The following is a 21,481-nucleotide window of genomic DNA, read 5'->3' as shown; positions in this document are numbered from 1 at the left end:
AATTTTTTGGATGGACTTGAGTCTAAATTCAAAATTTTTACATGAACAGAGTTCAAAATGAATAAAGACCTCTGGTCATTAAAAAAGAAAAAGAAGGAAAGCTGGAAGTAATTCATAGCTTTCCAGATGAAAATCACCTAATTAAAGCATCACTCTTCGAAACAGCTTCTCCCTGTTATTGCTAATACTAATAGAGGATTGGGATCACTACTGAAAGTTTAGACATTGAGAAAATCTCCAACTGAATGAAGAAAAAAATAAGTTGTACCTTTCTGTTACATTGCGGCTAAGTATGGCAGGAAGTTTCAGCTGCAGGGAAAAACAAATAGTGTCTATGAGTTCAACACTGACAAAATACTTCCAAGTTTGTTACTCTACCTTAAGTTCATCAAAATATAGAAAAAATTAAAACATTATGTCTGAATGCTACAGTACTCCAATTAATTTAGTCAAATGAATAAATAGGAAATAACCAAACTAAGCAAATCTAAAATTAATGCTAACAACACACTATAGATAAATAGCAATCTTCAGCTAGGGCAAATAAATAAGAGAAAGGATCTCATATAAAGTATTAATTCTGGAATTTCAAATTTTAACAATCTAGGTTGGTCTTACCACAAAAAATATTTGTTGAAGGGCACAGACAAGTTTATTCGTATCATTTTTATCTCAATTATTTTGTTTCCAGTTTAAAATATTATACTGCTTCCTATCTTTGGCTTATATTTTTAATATCTGAAAATATGACATTGATTTTTTAAAAATGATCAGTTTTTCACATATTGTCTTAAAAGCTGAGGAATCTATGAAAAAAAATGTTCAAACTATTTGAGATTTCAAATTTGACTGCTGACTCTGAAGTCTGTTATCATTTTTTCCCAGCCATCTTTTGTCATGTTGGTTGGGCATGTGGAAATCATTATATTTTAGCACAGCAGACTATCATACTGGTAAAGGCAAAAACCAGCAAAAATCACACAATATATTGCAGAAGGAAACAAATCCTGTACTGTACATTTAACTCCAGTTACAGATAATCTTTGACTTACGACCACAATTAAGTCCAAAATTTATGTTGCTGAGAAATTTGTTAAGTGAGTTTTGCCCCATTTTATCTTTCTTAACGTGTTTATGAAATAAATCAGTACAATTGTTAAATTGGTAACACCAATTCAACACCAGGTTTTTAAGTGAACCTAGTTGCCAATTGACTCTGCTTGTCAGAAGTTCACAAAAACTGATTACATGACCCTGGGACATTGCAACCGTCATAAATATCAAATGTCTGAAGATAAATCACATGACCCTGGGGATGCTGCAATGATCATAAGTGTGGGAAATGGTCATATGTCACTTTTTTTAGTGTCATTGTAACTTCAAGCAGTCATTAAATGAACTGTTGTAAGTCGCAGACTACCTATATACAATGAATGAACAACAATGAATAAGAAATAAACTTCTGAAATATTGCAGACCACACCCAAAGCATCACTTGACAAACATGTTTGGTAATTGGTCTTTTTAAAGCAGGACACTGAAATGCTGATCTTAAAATAACCTTATGAATAAAACATATTTGTTAAAAATGCATAGCCTCTTAATAAATTTCTCGCTCGTATTTAAAATTTGTTCCTGAATGTCCTTTTCTACAAAAAATAGACAGGTTTTAAATTGTTTTTTTAATATTAGATTTGCACATGTTGTATTGTTTTTGTGAGCCACTCCAAGTCCTCGGAGAGGGGCGGCATACAAATCTAATTGTTATTATTATTATTATGTTACAGGCTTTTTTGACACACACACACAGACACAAAGAAATTCATAACTCTGTTTTATTCTTTTTCAGAATAGCACATCTCAAGCTAAAGTTCAATTATATATGTATTTGGAATAGCTCATTCTATGAATATCTAATGAATGGTTGTCATAATAGAAAGACACCCTTTTGGCAGCTGAGACCTACAGTGCTTGTTTGCTACAATGACTTTCTTTGATAGAAAATTACTGTTCCATAACATGTTAATAATGCTAAAATTTGGAGGGAGTTGTTTGCTATGCTTGAGAAAGAATCTTGTTTTACTTATTTTAGATCTATCTTATGACTTGCTCAGCATTTTGCTTTGATTCTCATTGCAGATTGCCAAAATGTGGTGTCTTTATTGTTCAGTAGTTCATGCTGAGCAATGTCACTAATTTGTGGATGATTTCAGGACTCACGAAAAGAGCAAACCATATTCAGAACCGTAAGCAAATGTAAGTTGTTAGTTCATAAATTATTTTGTAGCATCTGACATTATATAAATTTACCTTGTTTAATTTGCGAATAACTGAATATGAAGTTTCTCCTGGAGTATGTTGAAGCCATTCAGAAGAAAAGGCAGCATTTGCAATCTGCATACATTCTTCAAGTGTATTCAGGAATGTGGCACAGCTGGAGTTCAATAGTGCTCCCATATTAATTCCATGCTGCAAAATTAAAACTTTTCAAGCATTACCCAGTTTTTTGGCTTTCCAACCTGCCATCACCATTATTCCAATTGCAAATCTTGAATATTCAAATTCACTTTTCCCAGCTCAGATAACATCTCTGCACTAAATATTTATTTGTATAGCAAATTAATTAACTATCCTTCACTGGAAAATTCCAGGATAGTTTGCATTTAAATAGAGGAAATGCTATAAAATATAAAAGCTAGAGTAGATTTTTTTTTAGTGTCTTCCTAACAGTTGGGAATGTAGATGCTGTCTAGAAAAACCCTGCTCAACTGAAATAAATTTAACTGATCTGGAAGACATGAAATTTCAAAACAAAGCCATAATAAACCAATTACTGGGGGTGGGGGTGGGGGGGGTGGGGAGTGTTTTTGCTTCCAGCCAACAATTAATGACAAGCAGATCTTCTTAGGAAGCATATTCCATATTGAGATATCACAGCTGAACAGTTTTTTTCCTGACATATTATTATTATTTATTAGATTTGTATGCCTCCCCTCTTCATAGACTTTAAGTAAACTCTTTAAAAATATCTCTCTTGGGAGATGTTCCCATATTTGCAGAGGGATGATTTTCCTTCTGCACATGGTCAGATAGCAAACAAATCACTGAAAATTAGGGAAAAAAGCATGGTGCCGCACACAGACCGGCAAAGATAGTGCCAGAGCTGTAGCATGCAAATTGCACAATCGGAAGGGCCCCTACTGGAGTGGCGCTCTGGACTGCTCCAATAGGAACCCACTTATGATCCCAATTCTCATGGTTATCAGGTTTCCTGATACTAAAGTACCCAGGCAGATTTCCGATACTGAACTTGGCACTGAAGGTTCAAGAAGCAAGAAGAAATATTCAGTTTGCACTGTTGACTGACAAAAGACCACCTGCTGCCGCATGAATCCCAGCGACCGATTAGGTCCCACAGAGTGGGCCTTCTCCGGGTCCCGTCAACTAAACAATGTCGGTTGGCGGGCCCCAGGGGAAGAGCCTACTCTGTGGCGGCCCCGACCCTCTGGAACCAACTCCCCCCGGAGATCAGAACTGCCCCTATTCTCCTTGCCTTTTGTAAGCTCTTTAAGACCCATCTTTGTCGTCAGGCATGGGCGAACTGAGACATCCCCCCCGGGCATATACAATTCATGAATGGTATGTCTGAATGTATGTTTGTTTAGAAAATGGGGTTTTTAAAATATTTTTAAACTGTAATTTAGATTTGTTGTAAATTGTTTCACTTTGTTGTGAGCCGCCCCGAGTCTGCGGAGAGGGGCGGCATACAAATCTAAATAATAAATAAATAAATTAATTAATATAATATTTTTTTAACCAAGACTTATTATCCAGGTAAGACTTAGGCTTCCTGGAAAACTCAGAAACTTTTCCATCTTTAAACATGCTACTAGTCTGAATTGTCAGGATGTCTCTCGCCTATTTGCCTTTCCATTAAAAGTCAGTGATAGGGCAAGGCAACCTCTTGTATCAAAATTCACTCTATGAGTAATGACATCTTGCACGAATTATTTGAATAAAAGGAATATATACAGCTTCTCTCTTCTAAGAGTATTTTCCCTGTAGTATTATTTCTAATCAAACATGAGAGGTGATTTCTTAGTGTCCCGATTAGTTCTTTGCAATCTAACAAAAGGTGCAAGCTTTCGATATGCTTTGGAGATATGTATCAAGTACCTGCCAAATATGGTATTGTTTAGAATACACCCATGTCCAGATTTCTTATCACTTCCATGTTATGTACATGTGAAAATCGACTAATTCATCTGTAGACACAGTTCATAGTGAATTGAACATGGTGACTTGGATCGTCGAAAGAGGCAAGCCAAATCTACTTTTGGAAGGCCTGAATTTTATTTCAAAACCAAATGTATCAGTTGCTGTACGGAAACCACAATGAAATTTCCAACAAATGCACAGAATTGAGAAAAAGAAAATGTACCAATTATGGATTGGGTAATTAAAAAAAAAAAGGAATTTGCAAAATGGAGCAAAATCACCTTTGAGTTACAGAACAAACAGGAAGAAGAATATTATACTGTGTGGGACAAACTTTATAATTGGATTGATGGAAAGTGAGAAATAGGATAAATGTAAATTAAACCAAAATGGAGTAAATGAAGAATCAGATATGTAAATGTAAATATGTTTTCATGTATAATGATTACGTTGCATACTTTTTGTTTCCCGTAGTTACTATGTTTTGTCTTTGTTTTTGAAAAAAGCCAATAAAAAAATTAAAAAAAAAGAAATTTCCAACAAATAATTTTGTAAGAACAGAAGAAAGGCCTGATGCTAACAATGGGAGTGCTGTTTGGAACATATTACCTGAACATGTGAAGTTGTATTATTTGCTTTGATTTTTTCAACTTGCTGAACCAGGAGGTCACAATATAATCTAAGTTCTGCCATTTTTGTTTTCAATATTTCAGTATTTTCTGTAAATTCTAAATTAAATTAGAAAAATCAGTCATAGTTAACATTTTATTCAATCAAAGGCCTCTCCAATGACTTCAATAAAATAAAAATTGTTCCAAAGAATATCGTATTTAGAAAAGTGACCATTTAATTATTCCTTAAATCCTGGAAGACAGTATAAAAGAAAACCATGAAACCAAATTTGATATTAACTAATGCAGTATATTAATTTTTGAAACTAATTAGCATATGAAGTTTCAAATTAGAAAGATTTTTAGATCTTGCTTTAAAGATAGATTTTGATAGGTTATAATTTTTCACTTGGTGGAAATCAAAAGTAACATTTTTATTAAAACACCTTCTTCTTACATTATACATTACTACCAAAATGTTTTAAATTAGCTGATACGACTTATAAAAGAAGGAATTCATTATTGTGCAGTTGTTAGCTTATTAGATGCTCAGGAGATATTCAAACTTAAATCCCTATTCAGCATAAAGATTCCCAGGAATAGAAAATTTCAGAGATGCTTTTGAAAGAAGTAAAACAAAGCCTGTCAACAAAATTTTTTGCAACAAATAATTCAAGATTGGATATGTACATAAATAGAAAATATTACTTTGGGGGAAGCTGAGAAATACTACATTAAGTTGATCCCTGTATGAAAATTGCTTGCCTTTTTCTTTTAATGTCCGAATATCTGTCAAACAAGCCTTGGCAGTTCCCAGGGCAACCAACCATTTTTGTCTTTCAGCTGTATCTTTAGCTTTGAGATAAAAGCACTGTTCTCCAGGAATCATCAAATCCATGCGTGTATTATCTGTAGAATGAACTAATATCAACAGAGACTCAATCAACATTTCCTACAGTCACATATATACAGTGGTATTTCTATTTAAGAACGCCTCTACTTAAAAACTTTTCTAGATAAGAACCGGGTGTTAAAGAATTTTTTTTGCCTCTTCTTAAGAATCATTTTCTACTTAAGAACTCGAGCCTCGGAAACTGTAACCAGAAAAGGCAGGGAGAAGCCTCTGTGGGGCCTCTCTAGGAATCTCCTGGGAGGAAACTGGGCCTCCACCCTCCCTGTGGTTTCCCCAATCGCACACATTATTTCCTTTTACATTGAATCCTATAGGAAAAATTGATTCTTTTTACAAACTTTTCTATTTAAGAACCTGGTCACAGAACGAATTAAGTTCTTAAGTAGGGGTACCATTGTACTAATTTGATTCAGACACAATTTGTCTAATTATATGCAGCCTTTTTCTTCCTTTCTTCTAAATAAACAAAACAAAAATTCTAATTAGTTATTTCCTACAGCCAAATTTATGTATAAAAAAACTGAAAAAATCCATAGGCCAAATCAGAATCATAGATCCATAGGCACCAGGAAAAAGTGAGCGAGGTGTTACACATCATCTTAAGATATATCTAACATCTTTTGCATTAATAAATCAAAGTGTGTGTGTGTGTGTGTGTGTGTGTATCAAATCCCAGTAAGGGTATGGCTAGCTGAGGAGGTCAGAACAATGCCTAAATAGTGCTATCCTAGTCTCCCTAATTTTTTAAAAATTCAGCAAAAACGTGATACATATACAGTGTTCCATCGATTTTCGCGGGTTTGAACTTCGCGAATGGCCTATACCATGGTTTTTCAAAAAATATTAATTAAAAAATACTTCACGGTTTTTTTTTCTATACTACGGTTTTTCCCAAACTTTTTTTGGCCAAACTTTCACCTGCCATTGCTGATTGGCCAAAAAAAAATATTGTTAATAAATAATTATGTTTATAAATATCAGGATCACTAAATGTCTTATTCAATGGTGAGCACCAGTTATAATCATAGTTCCCTGTAAGCTGCGCAGTGCGCTATAGCGCAGAAGTTTCTACTCGTTGGCCCGGGAATTTCAAATTTAGCGCGGAGGACCGACCTCCGTGCTGGAATTTGAAATCAGAACGGTTGCTGCTCTACAACATAGGGCAGCAACAGTTCCTTAAGCAAAGGCGAGAAACAAAGTGCAAAGTGGCCAATCACAGCAGGCCCGCTTTCTTCCCCGCCCCTTAAATCCTGGATTTTCTCCTCCCCGCCCTCCGGCAGCCAAACGGTTGTTTAGCTGATGTCGGGTAAGGTAAGAAAATCGGGCCTCTAAGCCTCGGTGGGGTGGGGGTTGCCGCCAGACTGCCGAGATGGGTGAGGCAGGGCTGGTGGCGCAGCCCACCGCTAGGCCTCTAAGCCTCAGTGTGTGTGTGTGTGTGTGTGTGTGGGTTGCTGCCGACCGGGTGCCTCGTCGGTGTGCGTGTGTGGGGTTGCCGCTGACTGCCGAGAGTGACACAGCAAAGTAAGAGGTCTGGTGGCGCAAGGCCTCTAAGCCTCGGTGTGTGTGGGTGGGTGGGTTGGTTGCCGCCGACCGGGTGCCTCGTTGGTGTGCGTGTGTGGGGTTGCCGCCACCCGCCGACTACCGAGAGTGATGCAGCAAAGTAAGAGGGCAGGTGGCGCAGCCCACCGCTAGGCCTCTAAGCCTCGGTGTGTGTGTGGAGGGGGGAGGTTGCCGCCGACCGGGTGCCTCGGTGTGTGTGTGTGGGTGTTCTAGGCCTCTAAGCCTGGGGGGTGCCGACGACCGGGCGTGTTAGCTTTCCGCGGGGCCCTCTTACTTGCGCCTTCCGACTTTTCCGGCAGCTGCAGCGCTCCGCCTGGCTGGAGTTTCCCTTGCGGGGGCCGCGTATGAGCTTTGGGGCCTGGAGGGAGGAAGGGTGGCTGGCCGGCAGCAGCGGCACCGGGAGTAGCCGCCTCACAGCTGACCACCTTGCCGCTGCCCCACAGCTAGTCACAGTGCCGCTGCTGCCGCCGGCCACCCTTCCTCCCTCCGGGCCCCAAAGCTCATACGCGCCCGCCGCAAGGGAAGCTCCAGCCTGGCGGAGCGCACCGCAAAATAAGAAGAAAAGGTCCCGCGGAAAGGCGGGGGGGAAGGCGCGCCTCACAGCTGACCTTTTCTTCTTGTTTTGCGCTGCACTCCACACGGCTCGAGCTTCCCTTGCGGCCGCCGCGTGTGAGCTTTGGGGCCCGGAGGAGGGCGGCAGCGGGAGGGTGGCGGCACTGGCACCAGGGCGGGCAGTAGCCATGAGACGGCGGCACGGTGGTCGGCTGCGAACTCCAGGACAGAGGCACCGATGCGGCGTTTGGACGTGTTGCTACACGCCGTACATGCTGGCGTTGCCTGGCTGGCACTTGCCTCCTGGCTGGGCCGGGACGGAGGCTCCAGCCCCATGCCCAATGCAACGCCAGCATGTACGCTGTCTAACACGTCCAGACGCCGCGTCGGTGCCTCTGTTCTGGCCGCCACTATTGCCCGCTGCCGCCGCCGCCACCGTCCTCCCGCTGCCGCCGTCCACCCTTCCTCCCTCCGGGCCCCAAAGCTCACACGCGGCCGCCACAAGGGAAGCTCCAGCCGGACGGAGCGCACCGCAAAATAAGAAGAAAAGATCCCGCGGAAAGGCGTGGGGGGGGGGGGAGGCGCGCCTCACAGCTGATCTTTTCTTCTTGTTTTGCGCTGCAGTCCGCCCGGCTGAAAACAAAACAGCTCCAAAAGTTGGCCGGGCTCCCGGGAGGCGGTGCGCGACTGTTTCCTCTTCGCTGCAGAGCCGCACGGAGGCGAAGACACGGTGCCCGGCCACGCTCCGCCTCCCAGGAGCCCAGCCGATTTTTGGAGCCGTTTTGTTTTCAGCTGGGCTCCCGGGAGGCGGAGTGTGGCCGGGCACCGTATCTTCGCCTCCGCGCGCTGCCTCCGCCTGGCCGAAAACAAAACGGCTCCAAAAGTCGGCCGGGCTCCCGGGAGGCGGTGTGCGACTGTTTCCTCTTCGCTGCAGAGCCGCCGGGCAGAGGCAAAGACAACGGCGCCCTCCACTCTCTCTCCGTCTCTCTCTCTCTCTGTCTCTTTTTCTCTCTGTTGCCGGCGTGGTGAACGAGAGAGAAAGAGAGAGAGAGAGAAAGGAGGGGAGAGAGAATGAGAAAGAAAGCGAGAAAGTAAGCAAGAGAGAAAGACAGGGAAAGAAAGCAAGAGAGAGAGAAAGAGAGGGGGAAGAAGGGGGAGGGAAAGACATAGAGGGAGGGAAGGAGGGAGAGAGAAAGAACAAAAAAGAGAGGGAGGAAGGAAGAGAGAAAGGAAGAGGGATGGAGAGAGAGGGAATGAAAGATGAAGGAAGGGAGAGAGAAAGGGGGAGGGAGAGATAGAAAGGAGGGAGAAGGGGGTAGTTAGGGAGAGGGAAAAGGAAGGGCTTGGAGAAAGGCAGGGGGAAAGAAAGATAGAAAGGAAAGAGGGAGGGAGTGATAGAAAGGAAAAAGGGAGGGAGGAAAGAGGGAGAGATAGAAAGGAAAAGGGGAGGGAGGAAAGAGGGAGGGAGGGAGAGATAGAAAGGAAAGAGGGAGGGAGAGATAGAAAGGAAAGAGGGAGGGAGGAAAGAGGGAGGAAGACATAGAAAGGATAGAATTATGGATGCAAGAACTTGCTCATGCGTGATAGCGCACGCCCACACTTACTTACTGACTTTATTTATTTATTTATTTATTTATACTTATATGCCGCCCAGTGCCAAAGGGACTGCCGCTCAGACACTATACTTTTCCGCTCACCCCGAAAAAAAATTAGAGGGAACACTGGTTATAATGGTGAGTAAATGGATGTTAAGGGAATGGGAAATGGTAATTTGGGGTTTTAAGTGTTAAGGGATGGCTTGTGATACTGTCCATAGCCAAAAATGGTGTTTTTATTTTTGCATCTCTACTTCGTGGAAATTAGACTTTTGCGGGTGGTCTCGGAAAGGATCCCCCGCGAAAATCGAGGGAACACTGTAGTTTGTTGGCTATGAATAAATTAACTGCCCTGAAATGGCCCTAGAGGCAAAAAGGAACTGTGAGGCTCCTTCAATATACCTGGGTGATCCGACAGAAAAAACACATAGCCCCCCCCCCCCCCCGGTACAAAGCTGAAGGGATCAGATCCTGTGGTCTAGAGGTTAAGTCCCTGCCTTACAAGGCAGAAGCTATAGGATCAAATCCCAATAAGGGTATGGCTAGCTGATGAGGCCAGAACAAGGCCGAAATAGTGCTATCCCAGTCTCCCTTAATGTTAAAAAATTCAGCAAAAACATGTGATACACACACACACACAAACATGCACATATATACAGTGAGGGGCTACAATTCCCAGTGCCACCGGAATAGCGCTGGGAGCGCGCATGTGTGCATCATGTGCGATTCAGCTTCTGCACATGCGCAGAAGTTCGTGCAAGGCCACGCAATCTCCGGCTTTTTGCTTCCGTGAATGTGCAGAAGCACAAAAGCCAAAAACAGTGAAAAGCAGGTAAGTCCTCCCCGTTTGCCCGCCACTGCTGCAAGAGGTAAATTGTTGGGAGGCAGAGACCAAAGGCTGGGGGTGGCTGGGTGAGCTTACATTTGATGTATAAGACGCACCCAGGTTTTCAATCTCTTTTGGGGGGTAAAAAGGTGTGCTTTATAATCTGAAAAATACAGTACTGTAAACTAATAAATTATTGTCCCTGTTTGTTAACTGATATTAATGTAGAGGTTTTCTTTTTCAGATCTAACAGGAAACAATGCAAGATAGGATGGTTTTTTATGCTAAAGAGGGGTAGAAAAAGACCAGGAAAATTATGGGTCTATGGCACTTACTCACAGATTAAGATTACTGTATGGCTTGTGAAACTATAAATCAGTTTCTATACAAAGTCATTGAATATAATAAGCAAGAAGATATACTTTGTGGATCTTCTCTCTCTACCTTGAATTTCACAAACTGCCATCTGAATGCTCCCTTTACAGCCTTTCCAAGCATCTTCCCGTGAGTCATAATAGGATAACACACCTCCTGCAAGAAGGAACCACCGAGGTTGCCAGCCTGGAAAGAAATAAAGCGGTGTTTTAAATTATATATATATAAAATTGCAGGTCAATGTACAAGCCCATGCTCCATGTTTAATGAATTTGCTCTGGGAAATACTGTATGCTTTATAAGAAATTTACTGTATACATATTTAAGTACTTCACATCCAATCAGGAGTTAACTTTAATTAAACAAGCTGACTGAGAAATTCTGGGAGTTGAAATCCTCACATCTTGAAGTTGCTAAAATTGAAAAATACTGATTTAAAAGCAGTTGATTCCAAAAGGCCATTTTGTTCAAGAGACTGAAAAGCAATTAAGAGAATATTGTTATTATTCTTTTACAGATTGGGAACTTTTCATGGTTTTTGTTAAACCACCAGTCCCTTTCTTAGCTATCATTATTTTTATTTTAAATATAAAATTAAATGAAACTGCAGGTGGGAAAAGATTGACATGAAAGAGGAATTTGGGTTATTTAACTACTGAAGGGAACTTTACTCTTATTAAAATTCCACAACAAATTTGCCTTTATCTCACCTTTATGTTACATGATATATTGGTAAATGCATATCAAAAACTTTCATAACAACTCCTGCCAATCCATTCTACACATGGATTTGCAATCATCTATACAAAAACTATGTGTTAGAAATAAATACCTTATATGTATCTGCTCAAAAATTTAGTTTGCATTTGTTTCAGTGAAGCTGTCTCTCAAATTAATCAATATTAGTCCTTTAAGGGAATTCTAAGAATTGAAATCCTGCTCACCTAGATAGCTCTGGAATTAAGTAAAGCTAGGGATTGGATAGCAATCTAACTTAATCTTGCTTGTAGCTGTGTCCCAATACACATTAATTTAAAGCCATAGATGCAGCATTCCCGCATTGCCACACTTTCCCAGGTTAATGACTCATGTTCCATCTAACACTAAAAATGTAAACTGTGTTCTATTACTCAGTGGAAGTAGAAGCTACATAGATATCATGAACCTCTGATGGAGGGTTGAGTGGGAAGGGAAAGAATTCACTTATTCAAGACAAATTGTTTACAGGGGAATGTTATGAATGTGAGAGCCATAAAAAAAGAGGAATCATAAGAAATAATTAGAAAACAAAATGAGACAATACTAGAGTTAAGACAGAAATAATTAACCAATACTGTAATTTTCCTCCTTTGAATTAAGGCAGCTGATATTTAACCAAATGCAAAAAAGCAACTTTAAATCTCAAGAGAACAGAAATTATCATGTAAATAGTGCATAGAATTCAGGAGATATAAGCTTTTAATTAATCATTAGGTTGCTGATTATCATAAATAATGCTGTTATAATTATATGCTAATTATGTTAATGTGATCACAAATTGTGTCTTTTGTCTAATTCTAGCACAAGTACTGTGCTTTCTACATGAATTGCATTTATAGTTTAGGCGGCATGTTTAACCCCAATATGTGTGAGTCCATATGGGTGATAATTCTGTGATGATATTATCATATCGTAAATCATGGCATACAGACAGAAGGAAGAAGAAATGAAGAATTTCTTTATATTTCAGCCATGGGATCTTGAATAAAATAAAATACCGATAATAAGTTTAAGTGATGCGAAAGTTAAGGTAACAGTAAGAATAATATATAAATGAAAAAAATAATAAGACAGTATCCAAAACTTACCAGTGACTTTTTAAAGCATTGGATTTTAATATTTAAAAAAAATATAAAATTTAATGGCAAAAAAATAAGTTTATTCATGTTTAAAATAACCCCTGAATTATTTTGTTATTTTTGCTAGAAAATTCTAAAAGGTATACTTTTGGAGAATGCTTTTCTAGATTTTTCCAAGGCAACTGAATTTTAATAAAAACTTACGGTAATTAAGACTTATTCCATATAAAAAATTTCTCCACTATAATCCATCCCTAGCTTGGTCTTTATCTTCCAATGGGGTGCACATTGCCATTGAGTCTATCCACCTTACTGCTTGTCTTTTTTTTAAAAAAAGAATAAATTTTTATTCATTTATAATCTTTAAAAAATAAATAAAAGAAAAAAACAAGCAAATAGCACATTACCAGTACAAAAACAAAACATATATACATACATTTATACCATTAAGATTATTTTATGGTACATATATCAACTAATATTTTATGCTTATTTACCATTTTTACCTATTTCTACTATCATTGTAATCAATACTTTGGTAAGAATCCTAATTATAATATCATTACTTAATATGTATTTGTAAATATTAATATAATGAAGTATTATGTTCATTTGTCCTTACAATCTTTATAGCAATATCCTAATGATTACTATATTGTTTTATTTCCTTCTATCAAGCCATTCATACAATAAATTCCATGTTTTATAATATTCCGAATCTTCTTTCTCTTTCAGTTGTATCAATTTATCTAGTTCTGTGCAATCTAAAATCTTTTTAATTATAACATTTTCGGTTGGTACCCCTTTTAGTTTAGTTTTAGTTGCCAGGATGATTCTTATACATATTAGAAATCTTCTGCAGAGATCATAACTAAATATTAATATATCCTGGTTAGCGTATTTTTCGGAATATAAGGTGCACCAGAATATAAGAAGGGAAGAAAATAGGGAAAAGAATCTTCTTACCAGGTATTCATCTGGCTAGCGTCCTTAGTCTCGCCAGCTTCAGCACATTATTTTATCCTCCAGTTAAAGGTTTAAAAAAAAATTATTCTGAGAAAGTAACAAGCAACAAGCTTGCAAACCAGTAAGAGCTGGGAACATCATTAGCACCTGGAAAGAAACAGTCTGAGCAAGTAGAGCATTGGAAAAAACCCTGCAAAGACTTAGGGCTTGGAAAACATTCTTCTTTGTAGATAGTAACAATGAAAGAGCTTGCAAGCCAGTAAGAGCTAGGAACATACTGAGTTAGGGCTGGAAAGAAACATTTGGAGCAAGTTAGACCAATGGGGGGGAAAACCTGCAAATACTTAGGTCTTGGAAAACATTCTTTGCAGAGAATAACAATGAAAGAGCTTGGGTACATTCCAGTGATGGGCTACCAAAATTTTTACTACCACACTGTGGGCGTGGCTTATGCATTTTGTTTCAACATCTTTCATTGCAAATTGGGTGCTCTGGGGTGGAGCTCCAAATTTTGCTACCGGAACTGCATTCCTGACCGTTCCAGTAGGAGCCCATCACTAGTACATTCATAGCACCTGGTTAGCGCTGGAAAGAAATATCTGGAATAAGTAAAGCAATGAAAAAAGACCCTATAAAGACAGGGTTTGGAATACATTCTTGGCAGAGAGTAACAATGAGAGAGCTTGCAAACTGGTAAAAGCTGGGCACATTGTTAGCACCTGGTTAGGGCTGGAAAGAAACTTACTCAGAGCAAGTCAGAGTAATGAAAAAAACCCTGCAAAAACTTAGGGCTTGGAAAGCATTCTTCGCAGAGAGAAACAATGAAAGAGCCTGCAAGGTAAGAGCTGGGAAGATTGTTAGCAACTAGTAAGCTAGCTGGGGGGAAAAAGCTTCATTCAGCATATAAGATGCACATAAATTATCAGCCTTTTAGGGAAGAAAAAGGTGCGTCTTATACTCCAAAATACAGTAAGTTCTGCTTCTAATTTAGAACCATTTTTGATGGATAAATAGTGAACTCTAATGATCTTAATTAAAAAGTCAAGCACAAGAAGAAAAAAGATCAAGTCCAAAACCATGATTCAGATGTGAATCTTATCCATATTTTAATTTCAACTATTGAATTGGTTAGACACATTGATAACCATGTCTTTAAGCATTCATGTTTATTTACTGAAAAGAAAATTGTACTGCCCAATAGGACTTATTGCTATAAATCTCTCTATGGGAGCTCACTCCAGCACGTGGTGCTAGGGATTTGAACTGCTGAACTGCCAACATTTTGATCGACAAGCTCAATGTCTTAGCCACTGAGCCACTTCATTATATTACCGTGGACTTTAAAAAAAAAAAACCCACTCTCGATCCTTGTTCTGCAACTCAGGAAGAAAGCACCTGACACTCCTTTTTTAAAATACTGTATGATGATATCACATCTTCCTAAATTCATCCTCCTTGAACTTTAGACTACACTTATAATGTAAATAAATCTTTTAAAAGCAAAGTATATTTGCTCAAGATTGTAAAATCATTCTGTTACAAAAATAGGCAGGGTAACCCGCCTCGCCCATGAACAAAGCTAGAATGATCACACTATGAAAAGCTGAGTGAACTATATACAGTATGTTGGACTAAACAAATAACTACAGTAAATAAAAGCAAAGCAATGTTAAATAGTGTTCCATTGTGCCAAAAGCAAGTTGGAAATTCAGTAAAAATTGAAGAGCAGAAGATACAAAAATTTCACAAAGTTCTGAAAAAAATAAAGGAAGACTGCTTAACAGTAGCCCTATTTCCTAGCGATGGTACTGGGAAAGTTAAAATTGGGAATGAAATGAAGTTAGTAAAAGATACTAAGAACAAAGACACAATAGAATAGAATTCTTAGAATTCTTATACAGTGATACCTTGTCTTACAAACGCCTCGTCATACAAACTTTTCGAGATACAAACCCAGGGTTTAAGATTTTTTTGCCTCTTCTTACAAACTATTTTCACCTTACAAACCCACCACCGCCGCTGGGATGCCCTGCCTCTGGACTTCCGTTGCCAGCGAAGCGCTCGTTTTTGCGATGCTGGGATTCCCCTGAGGATCCCCTCCATGGGAAACACCACCTCCGGACTTCAGTGTTTTTGCGATCCTGCAATTTCACTGATGCTCCCTTCGCTGGGAAACACCACCTCCGGACTTCCGTTGCCAGTGAAGCACTCGTTTTTGCGATGCTGGGATTCCACTGCTGGAATTCCCCTGCAGCATCTCAAAAACACAGAAGTCTGGAGGTGGGGTTTCCCATGGAGGGGAGCCTTAGGGGAATCCCAGCAGTGCAAAAACGGGTGCTTCAGCTGGCAAAAGGGGTGAATTTTGGGCTTGCACACATTAATCGCTTTTCCATTGATTCCTATGGGAAACATTGTTTCGTCTTACAAACTTTTCACATTAAGAACCTCGTCCCAGAACCAATTAAGTTTGTAAGACAAGGTATCACTGTACAATGTACCATTTGTTCATAAAAAATGTCAAAATGCTAACTAGCAGCAAAGAAAAGTCAAAATTATATTTTGCAATAAGACACTATTTTTCCCCTGAAGCAATTGCGCAAATCTGTTTGAAGGGGCAGGGCTAAAACTTTAAAATGATAGATAAATGTTCCAGGAATATTTATTGACTTTGTTTTTTTAAACTTTATTTATATCTCACATTTAGTATGCTTATAAATAATTCAAAGTGGCAAACATATCCAACTCATCCTCTTTTTCCTATTTAGAGTAACTGGCCCAAAGTTGCCTGGCTAGCCCAAAATCATCCAGCTAAGTTGGGACTTGAACTCAAGATGTTTAAATGAGTTTAAATCTCTATCCCATTGCATTTTAAACCACTGAAGATCAGGGAGGAATTTACATGGATTAATCCCAAGAAATTACTCTAAAGAACTGGTGAAAAGCCAAATATTTGGAAGAAGACAAATGTTTCTATCTTCAAAAATGCTAAAAAAAGAGATATCCTGGGTACTAAAATCAATCTCATCAAAAAGATTCTAGAGAAAATGATCAATTTATGAACATTCCAAAAGCAATGTTCTATCATAGATAACATGGAAACTTTATCTCATTATTTGATTAGGAAACTTCCTTAGTAGACTGCACTGAGACAGTAAACATTATATAGTTATCTTTCCTGAGATAGCTGTTATTGTATTAAATGACAACACAACAGAATAAGCCTTATATGTGCCATTATTTATTTACAGTGCATTCAGAAAGTATTCAGAACCCCTTCAATTTTCTCAATTTTGTTATGCTGCAGTCTGATTTTACAGTTGTTGAAATTCATTTTTTCTCATTGACCTACGTAACATTCAGCATCCCATAATAACAAACTGAAAGCAGAATTTTAGAAATATCTGTAAATTTATTAAAAAGAAAAAACACTGAAATATCACGGTACCATAGTATTCTGACCTTTTGCAAACAACCTTGAAATTGCTGTCATATTGGAAAGTGAAGCTTCAGCCTAGTCTGTGGAACAGATTTTCATTTAGAATACAGTGACCCCTCATTTATCATGGGTATTATGTTTATTTATTTATTTATTTGTTTGTTTGTTTGATTGATTGATTGATTTTTATGCCGCCCTTCTCCTTAGACTCAAGGCGGCTTACAACATGTTAGCAATAGCACTTTTTTAACAGAGCAAGGCTATTGCCCCCACAATCCGGGTCCTCATTTTACCCACCTCGGAAGGATGGAAGGCTGAGTCAACCTTGAGCCGATAATGAGATTTGAACCACTGACCTTCAGATCTACAAGTCAGCTTCAGTGGCCTGCAGTACAGCACTCTTCCTGCTGCGCCACTCCGGCTCATACGTTCCAGGACCACCCACGATAAACGAAAAACCGCAAAGTAGAGAAGCTATATATACAACGTAAATACAGTGGTACCTCTACTTAGGAACGCCTCTACTTAAGAATTTTTCTAGATAAGAACCAGGTGCTAAAGATGTTTTTGCCTCTACTTAAGAACCATTTTCTAGTTAAGAACCCAAGCCCAGAAAAATTTCCCACGAAATTTGAGAGCGGCACGAAGGCCCGGCCAGTTTCCTGCCATTCCCTCTTTAATCCCGGTCATCTCGGGATTTTCTGGGCTGCCAGAGGAGCCTTTCAGTGGCGCTTAGGAGGCTTTGGCAGCCCAGAGAGAACAGAGCGTTTTCCTTTCTCTGGGCATTTGGAGAGGTAATTAACCACTTCGCTGTTGTGACCTCCTCGTTCTGCCTCCCATACACTCGGTGCAAGGTTGCCTCCTGGAGTGTCTGGGCAAAAGGAGGCGCTCACCTCACCTTCTTCCTTCGGCAGCAATTGTCCTCCTCCTCTTCTTCTTCCTCCTCCTCCCACCCAAATTCTTTGCCCAGTGCTCCTTTTTATCTGTGTCTTAAATCAGGAGTGAAGGGTAGGAGATGGGGTGGTGGTGAGAGAGAGAGAGGCTTTGGGCGCAGCTGCTGAGGCCGCCAATGGTGCTCTGTCCAGCTCCATCCTCATAGCTCCTGCGCCGGGCTCTCCCCCCCCCCCGGTGGCACAAGGCGGGCGCAGCGGTTGAGGGGCTGCTGTTGGGGCAACAAAATAGATTTGGAAAAAGAAAGGCATGTGTCTATTCAAGAAGCAGAAACATATGCAGAATCAGTGGGAGCAAAACACTGTCATACATCTGCCAAACAGAACAAAGGAATAAAAGAACTCTTTCTCGATTTGTGTAAACGAATGATAGAAAGAAAAAAAAATTGTGGCTTGGCTTCCATGCTTGCCCCTGGATGAGCGGCGGGGCCACGAGCCCTCTCTGGGGCCCACAGAGGGGCAAATCGGTGCAGGTTGGTGCCCCCACGTGCCACCTGCCGTGGCCGAAAGGTTCCCTCCAGACAGCGGCGCTCCCCCGCCCTACTCTTTCCCAGCTGGAGTGAGCAGCAGCTACATTAAAAAAAAACCCACAATGCACTGAAGCCACGAAAGCTGAACCGCGAAGTTGCGAGGGATCACTGTATCCGTGCACTTTGCTCCGTTCAGCTTTCCCTCCAGCCTAACCTGTATCAGTCCCTGCTATTAAAAACCACCCCCACAGCATGAAGCTGCCACCACTATGCCTCACTGTTGGGATGATTCTGGACAGGTGATGAGCGATGCCTGATTTCCTCTAGATATAACATTTAGAATTGAAGCGAAAACAATTCAAACTTGGGTTTATCAGACCAGAGAATCTTATTCCTCACAGTGTGAGAGGCCTTCAGGTGTTTTTTTTTTGTAAACTTCAAGCACAAACCTCACATGGCACTGGGGACATGCTTCCATCTAGCCACTCTGCTATAAAAACCAGATTGTGAAGGGCTATAGTGATGGTTGCTTTCTGGAACTCTGTCCCATCTCCACACAGGATCTCTGGAGTTCAGTTCAGCTCTCTTAACTAAGGTCCTTCTCCCTCAATTAACAAGTTTGACCAGGTAACCAGCTTTTGGCAAAGTTCTGGTTGTGCTAATTTTTTTTTCCATTTCAGAATTATGGAGGCCACTGTGCTCTTAGGAACAGCACAGCAGAAATTTTAATGTAGCCTTCCCTAGATCTGTGCTTTGCAATAATCATGTGTCTGAACTTTGAAGGCTGTTTCTTTGACCTCATAGCTTTTGCTCTGCTACAGTATGCATGGTCAGCTGTGAAACCTTCTATAGAGTTGTATGCCTTTCCAAATCATGTCCAATCAATTTACCAGAGGTGGACTCCAATTAAGATGCAAAAACATGTCAGCAACTATCAAGAGAAATGAGAAGTACCTGAGCTAAACTTCAAATACTGCTGCAAAAGATATGAATACTGCTGCCAATGTGATGTTTCAGCTTTTCCTTTTTAATACGTTTACAGATATTTCTAAAATTCTGTTTTTACTTTGTCATCATAGGGTACTGAGTGTAGATTATTGAGAAAAAATGAATTTCAACAACTGTAGGAATCAGGCTGCAGCATAACAAAATTGTCAAAAGTGAAGAAGGTCTGAATAGTTTCTGAATGCACCGTATGTTCTTCTGTATTTGATTTTGTTTAAATTTACTATTATAATCCAATTTTCTTAATAATCTAACCTCTGATCAAAATAAATGAATTTAATTGTCTAGATTTCAGCAAAACAATTGCCACAGGCATTCTGATTAGCAAGCAAATTAAGTGTGGGCTGAATAGAGCAACAACTAAGTGGATATACTGTATAGCCTACTCAAAATAGTATTCACAAGTTATACATTAACAGCTTCTAATAAAACTAGAGAGATTAAGCAGAGACCCATGAATTTAGTCCTTAGATCAATGATGGTTAACCTTTTTGGCACCGAGTGTCAAAACTAGAACATCGGAACCTGGAACAGAGCAGCTGACCAGCGCACATGCATGCAACGGAACCCAGAAGAGTGTGCAATGGAACAGAAGAACAACTAGTGATGCTGCATATAATCACAGAGAAGGCAGTGCCTGCCACCTCTGTCACAGATGCCACAGGTTCACCATCACAGCTAAGACCAAGATTCTGGTACACTGCAATACAGGTAGCCTCTGACTTACAACCATTCATTTAGTGACCATTAACTTTACAATGGCATTAAAAAAGTGACCTATGACCAGTTTTCATACTTACGATTGTTGCAGCATTCCTAGGGTCAATGATCAAAATGTAGGCACCTAGAAAGTGGTATGTATTTATGACACTTATGTAGTCTCAGGGTCATGTGACCACTATTGGTCATCGTTTCAGTCAGCTTCCAAGAAGCAAGTCAAAGGAGGAAGTCAGATTTGCTTCATGACCGCATGAAAAACTCAGCTTCAGTACTTCCTTTAACAATTGTAGCAAAAATGAAGCACAACCCACTCAACAACTGCTTTACTTAGCAACATAAATTGTGAGCTCAGTTGTTGTAGGTCCTGTACTACTTTATAAGAAATCACAAAGAAATTAATTTGAAAACGAGCAACGAAGATGATCAGGAGATGAAAAGACAGTCTCATAAAATTTGTTCTATGAAAACAGCTTGAAAAAATTAACCATTTACATAAACTATATTAATCATGTCTCCAATTTGTCTTTTTTAAAAGAGCAGGTTAGAAAAAACTTTAAATGCTAATTATATGTTGTTCACTACACTGGCAGGAATATTGTATCATTAGCTTCCAACCACATGATGGATACTAGGCAAAAAAAAACTTTTTAGATGGTGCATAATCCCTTTTTCCTTAAATCAAATGAGGTGTCTTTTTTGTCCATTTCTTTCTCCTTTAGGGGCAGCATCTGCATGGTTTCCCTCAATTCTTCATATTTCTGAACTTGAATTTAAAACTTTAGCAAGCCAGTTATTTTCCAGGACTGGACTGTCTTCCCAAGCCAGGATCCTTTGATTGTTCAAGGCAAAGCAGCAGAGTCCAGACTCCTATCTCTCAGGCCATTAGTAAAGCTTAGGAGTTCCAATAGCCACAGCATCTAAATTAGGCACCCAGGACACTTTCCTTTTCTTCCTAGTTTTGAAAGTCACCACCTCGCTCTTTTAGTTACACGGGCCAGTTTCCGGCTTCAAGTTCTGGATTTGCCGAGATGGCGTAACTTAAGCGGGTTAACAAAGAAAGACAAGGTAGAACCGGTAATACTCACCGCTTAGATAGTTGGTCCATTTGTATAGTACCCCCTCCATAATGACAAGGTCCCCCCATCCAGATCTGCTTGGGACAGGGGAAACCTTGCCCCTGGCCTTCCCCCGGGAAACTTTTAAGCTCTCAGCCGCACAGCTGAAGCACAGACAGCCAAGGCCATCCTGAGGCTGGCAGAAGTCCGGCCCGCCTTCCTGTCTTCTTCCCCGCCCTTTCCCCCCCCCCTCCCCCTACCAGCCAACTAGTTAGCCTTACGCTACTAGAGTAGAAATGCAGATTTGATTACAGCTACGGGCTTTATCCACTCCGCAGAATTACGTAAATACGTTCCTGAATGCAAAGTTTACATGTGATTTGAAAAAGGG

The 21,481-nt window shown here is 40.0% G+C and overlaps 1 protein-coding gene across 1 annotated transcript in view; it reads right to left on the bottom strand.

Moving 5' to 3' along the window:
• PLEKHA8 (pleckstrin homology domain containing A8) overlaps positions 1–21,324 on the bottom strand; it is a 36,679-nt gene extending 15,355 nt beyond the window's left edge. Inside the window, exons 1-6 of the mRNA XM_070766869.1 lie at positions 21,121–21,324; positions 10,720–10,836; positions 5,595–5,750; positions 4,828–4,946; positions 2,311–2,469; positions 269–309 (exon numbers count right to left, since the gene is read on the bottom strand). Of these exons, the coding sequence (XP_070622970.1) occupies positions 269–309; positions 2,311–2,469; positions 4,828–4,946; positions 5,595–5,750; positions 10,720–10,836; positions 21,121–21,160 (632 nt within the window). The 5' untranslated portion in view covers positions 21,161–21,324. The remainder of the gene's footprint in view (positions 1–268; positions 310–2,310; positions 2,470–4,827; positions 4,947–5,594; positions 5,751–10,719; positions 10,837–21,120) is intronic.
• Positions 21,325–21,481: the final 157 nt, after the last annotated feature.

This window comes from Erythrolamprus reginae, chromosome Z, assembly GCF_031021105.1.
Source record: "Erythrolamprus reginae isolate rEryReg1 chromosome Z, rEryReg1.hap1, whole genome shotgun sequence".
Classification (NCBI taxonomy): Eukaryota; Metazoa; Chordata; class Lepidosauria; order Squamata; family Dipsadidae; genus Erythrolamprus; species Erythrolamprus reginae.
This window is presented reverse-complemented; position numbering and strand designations above follow the sequence as displayed.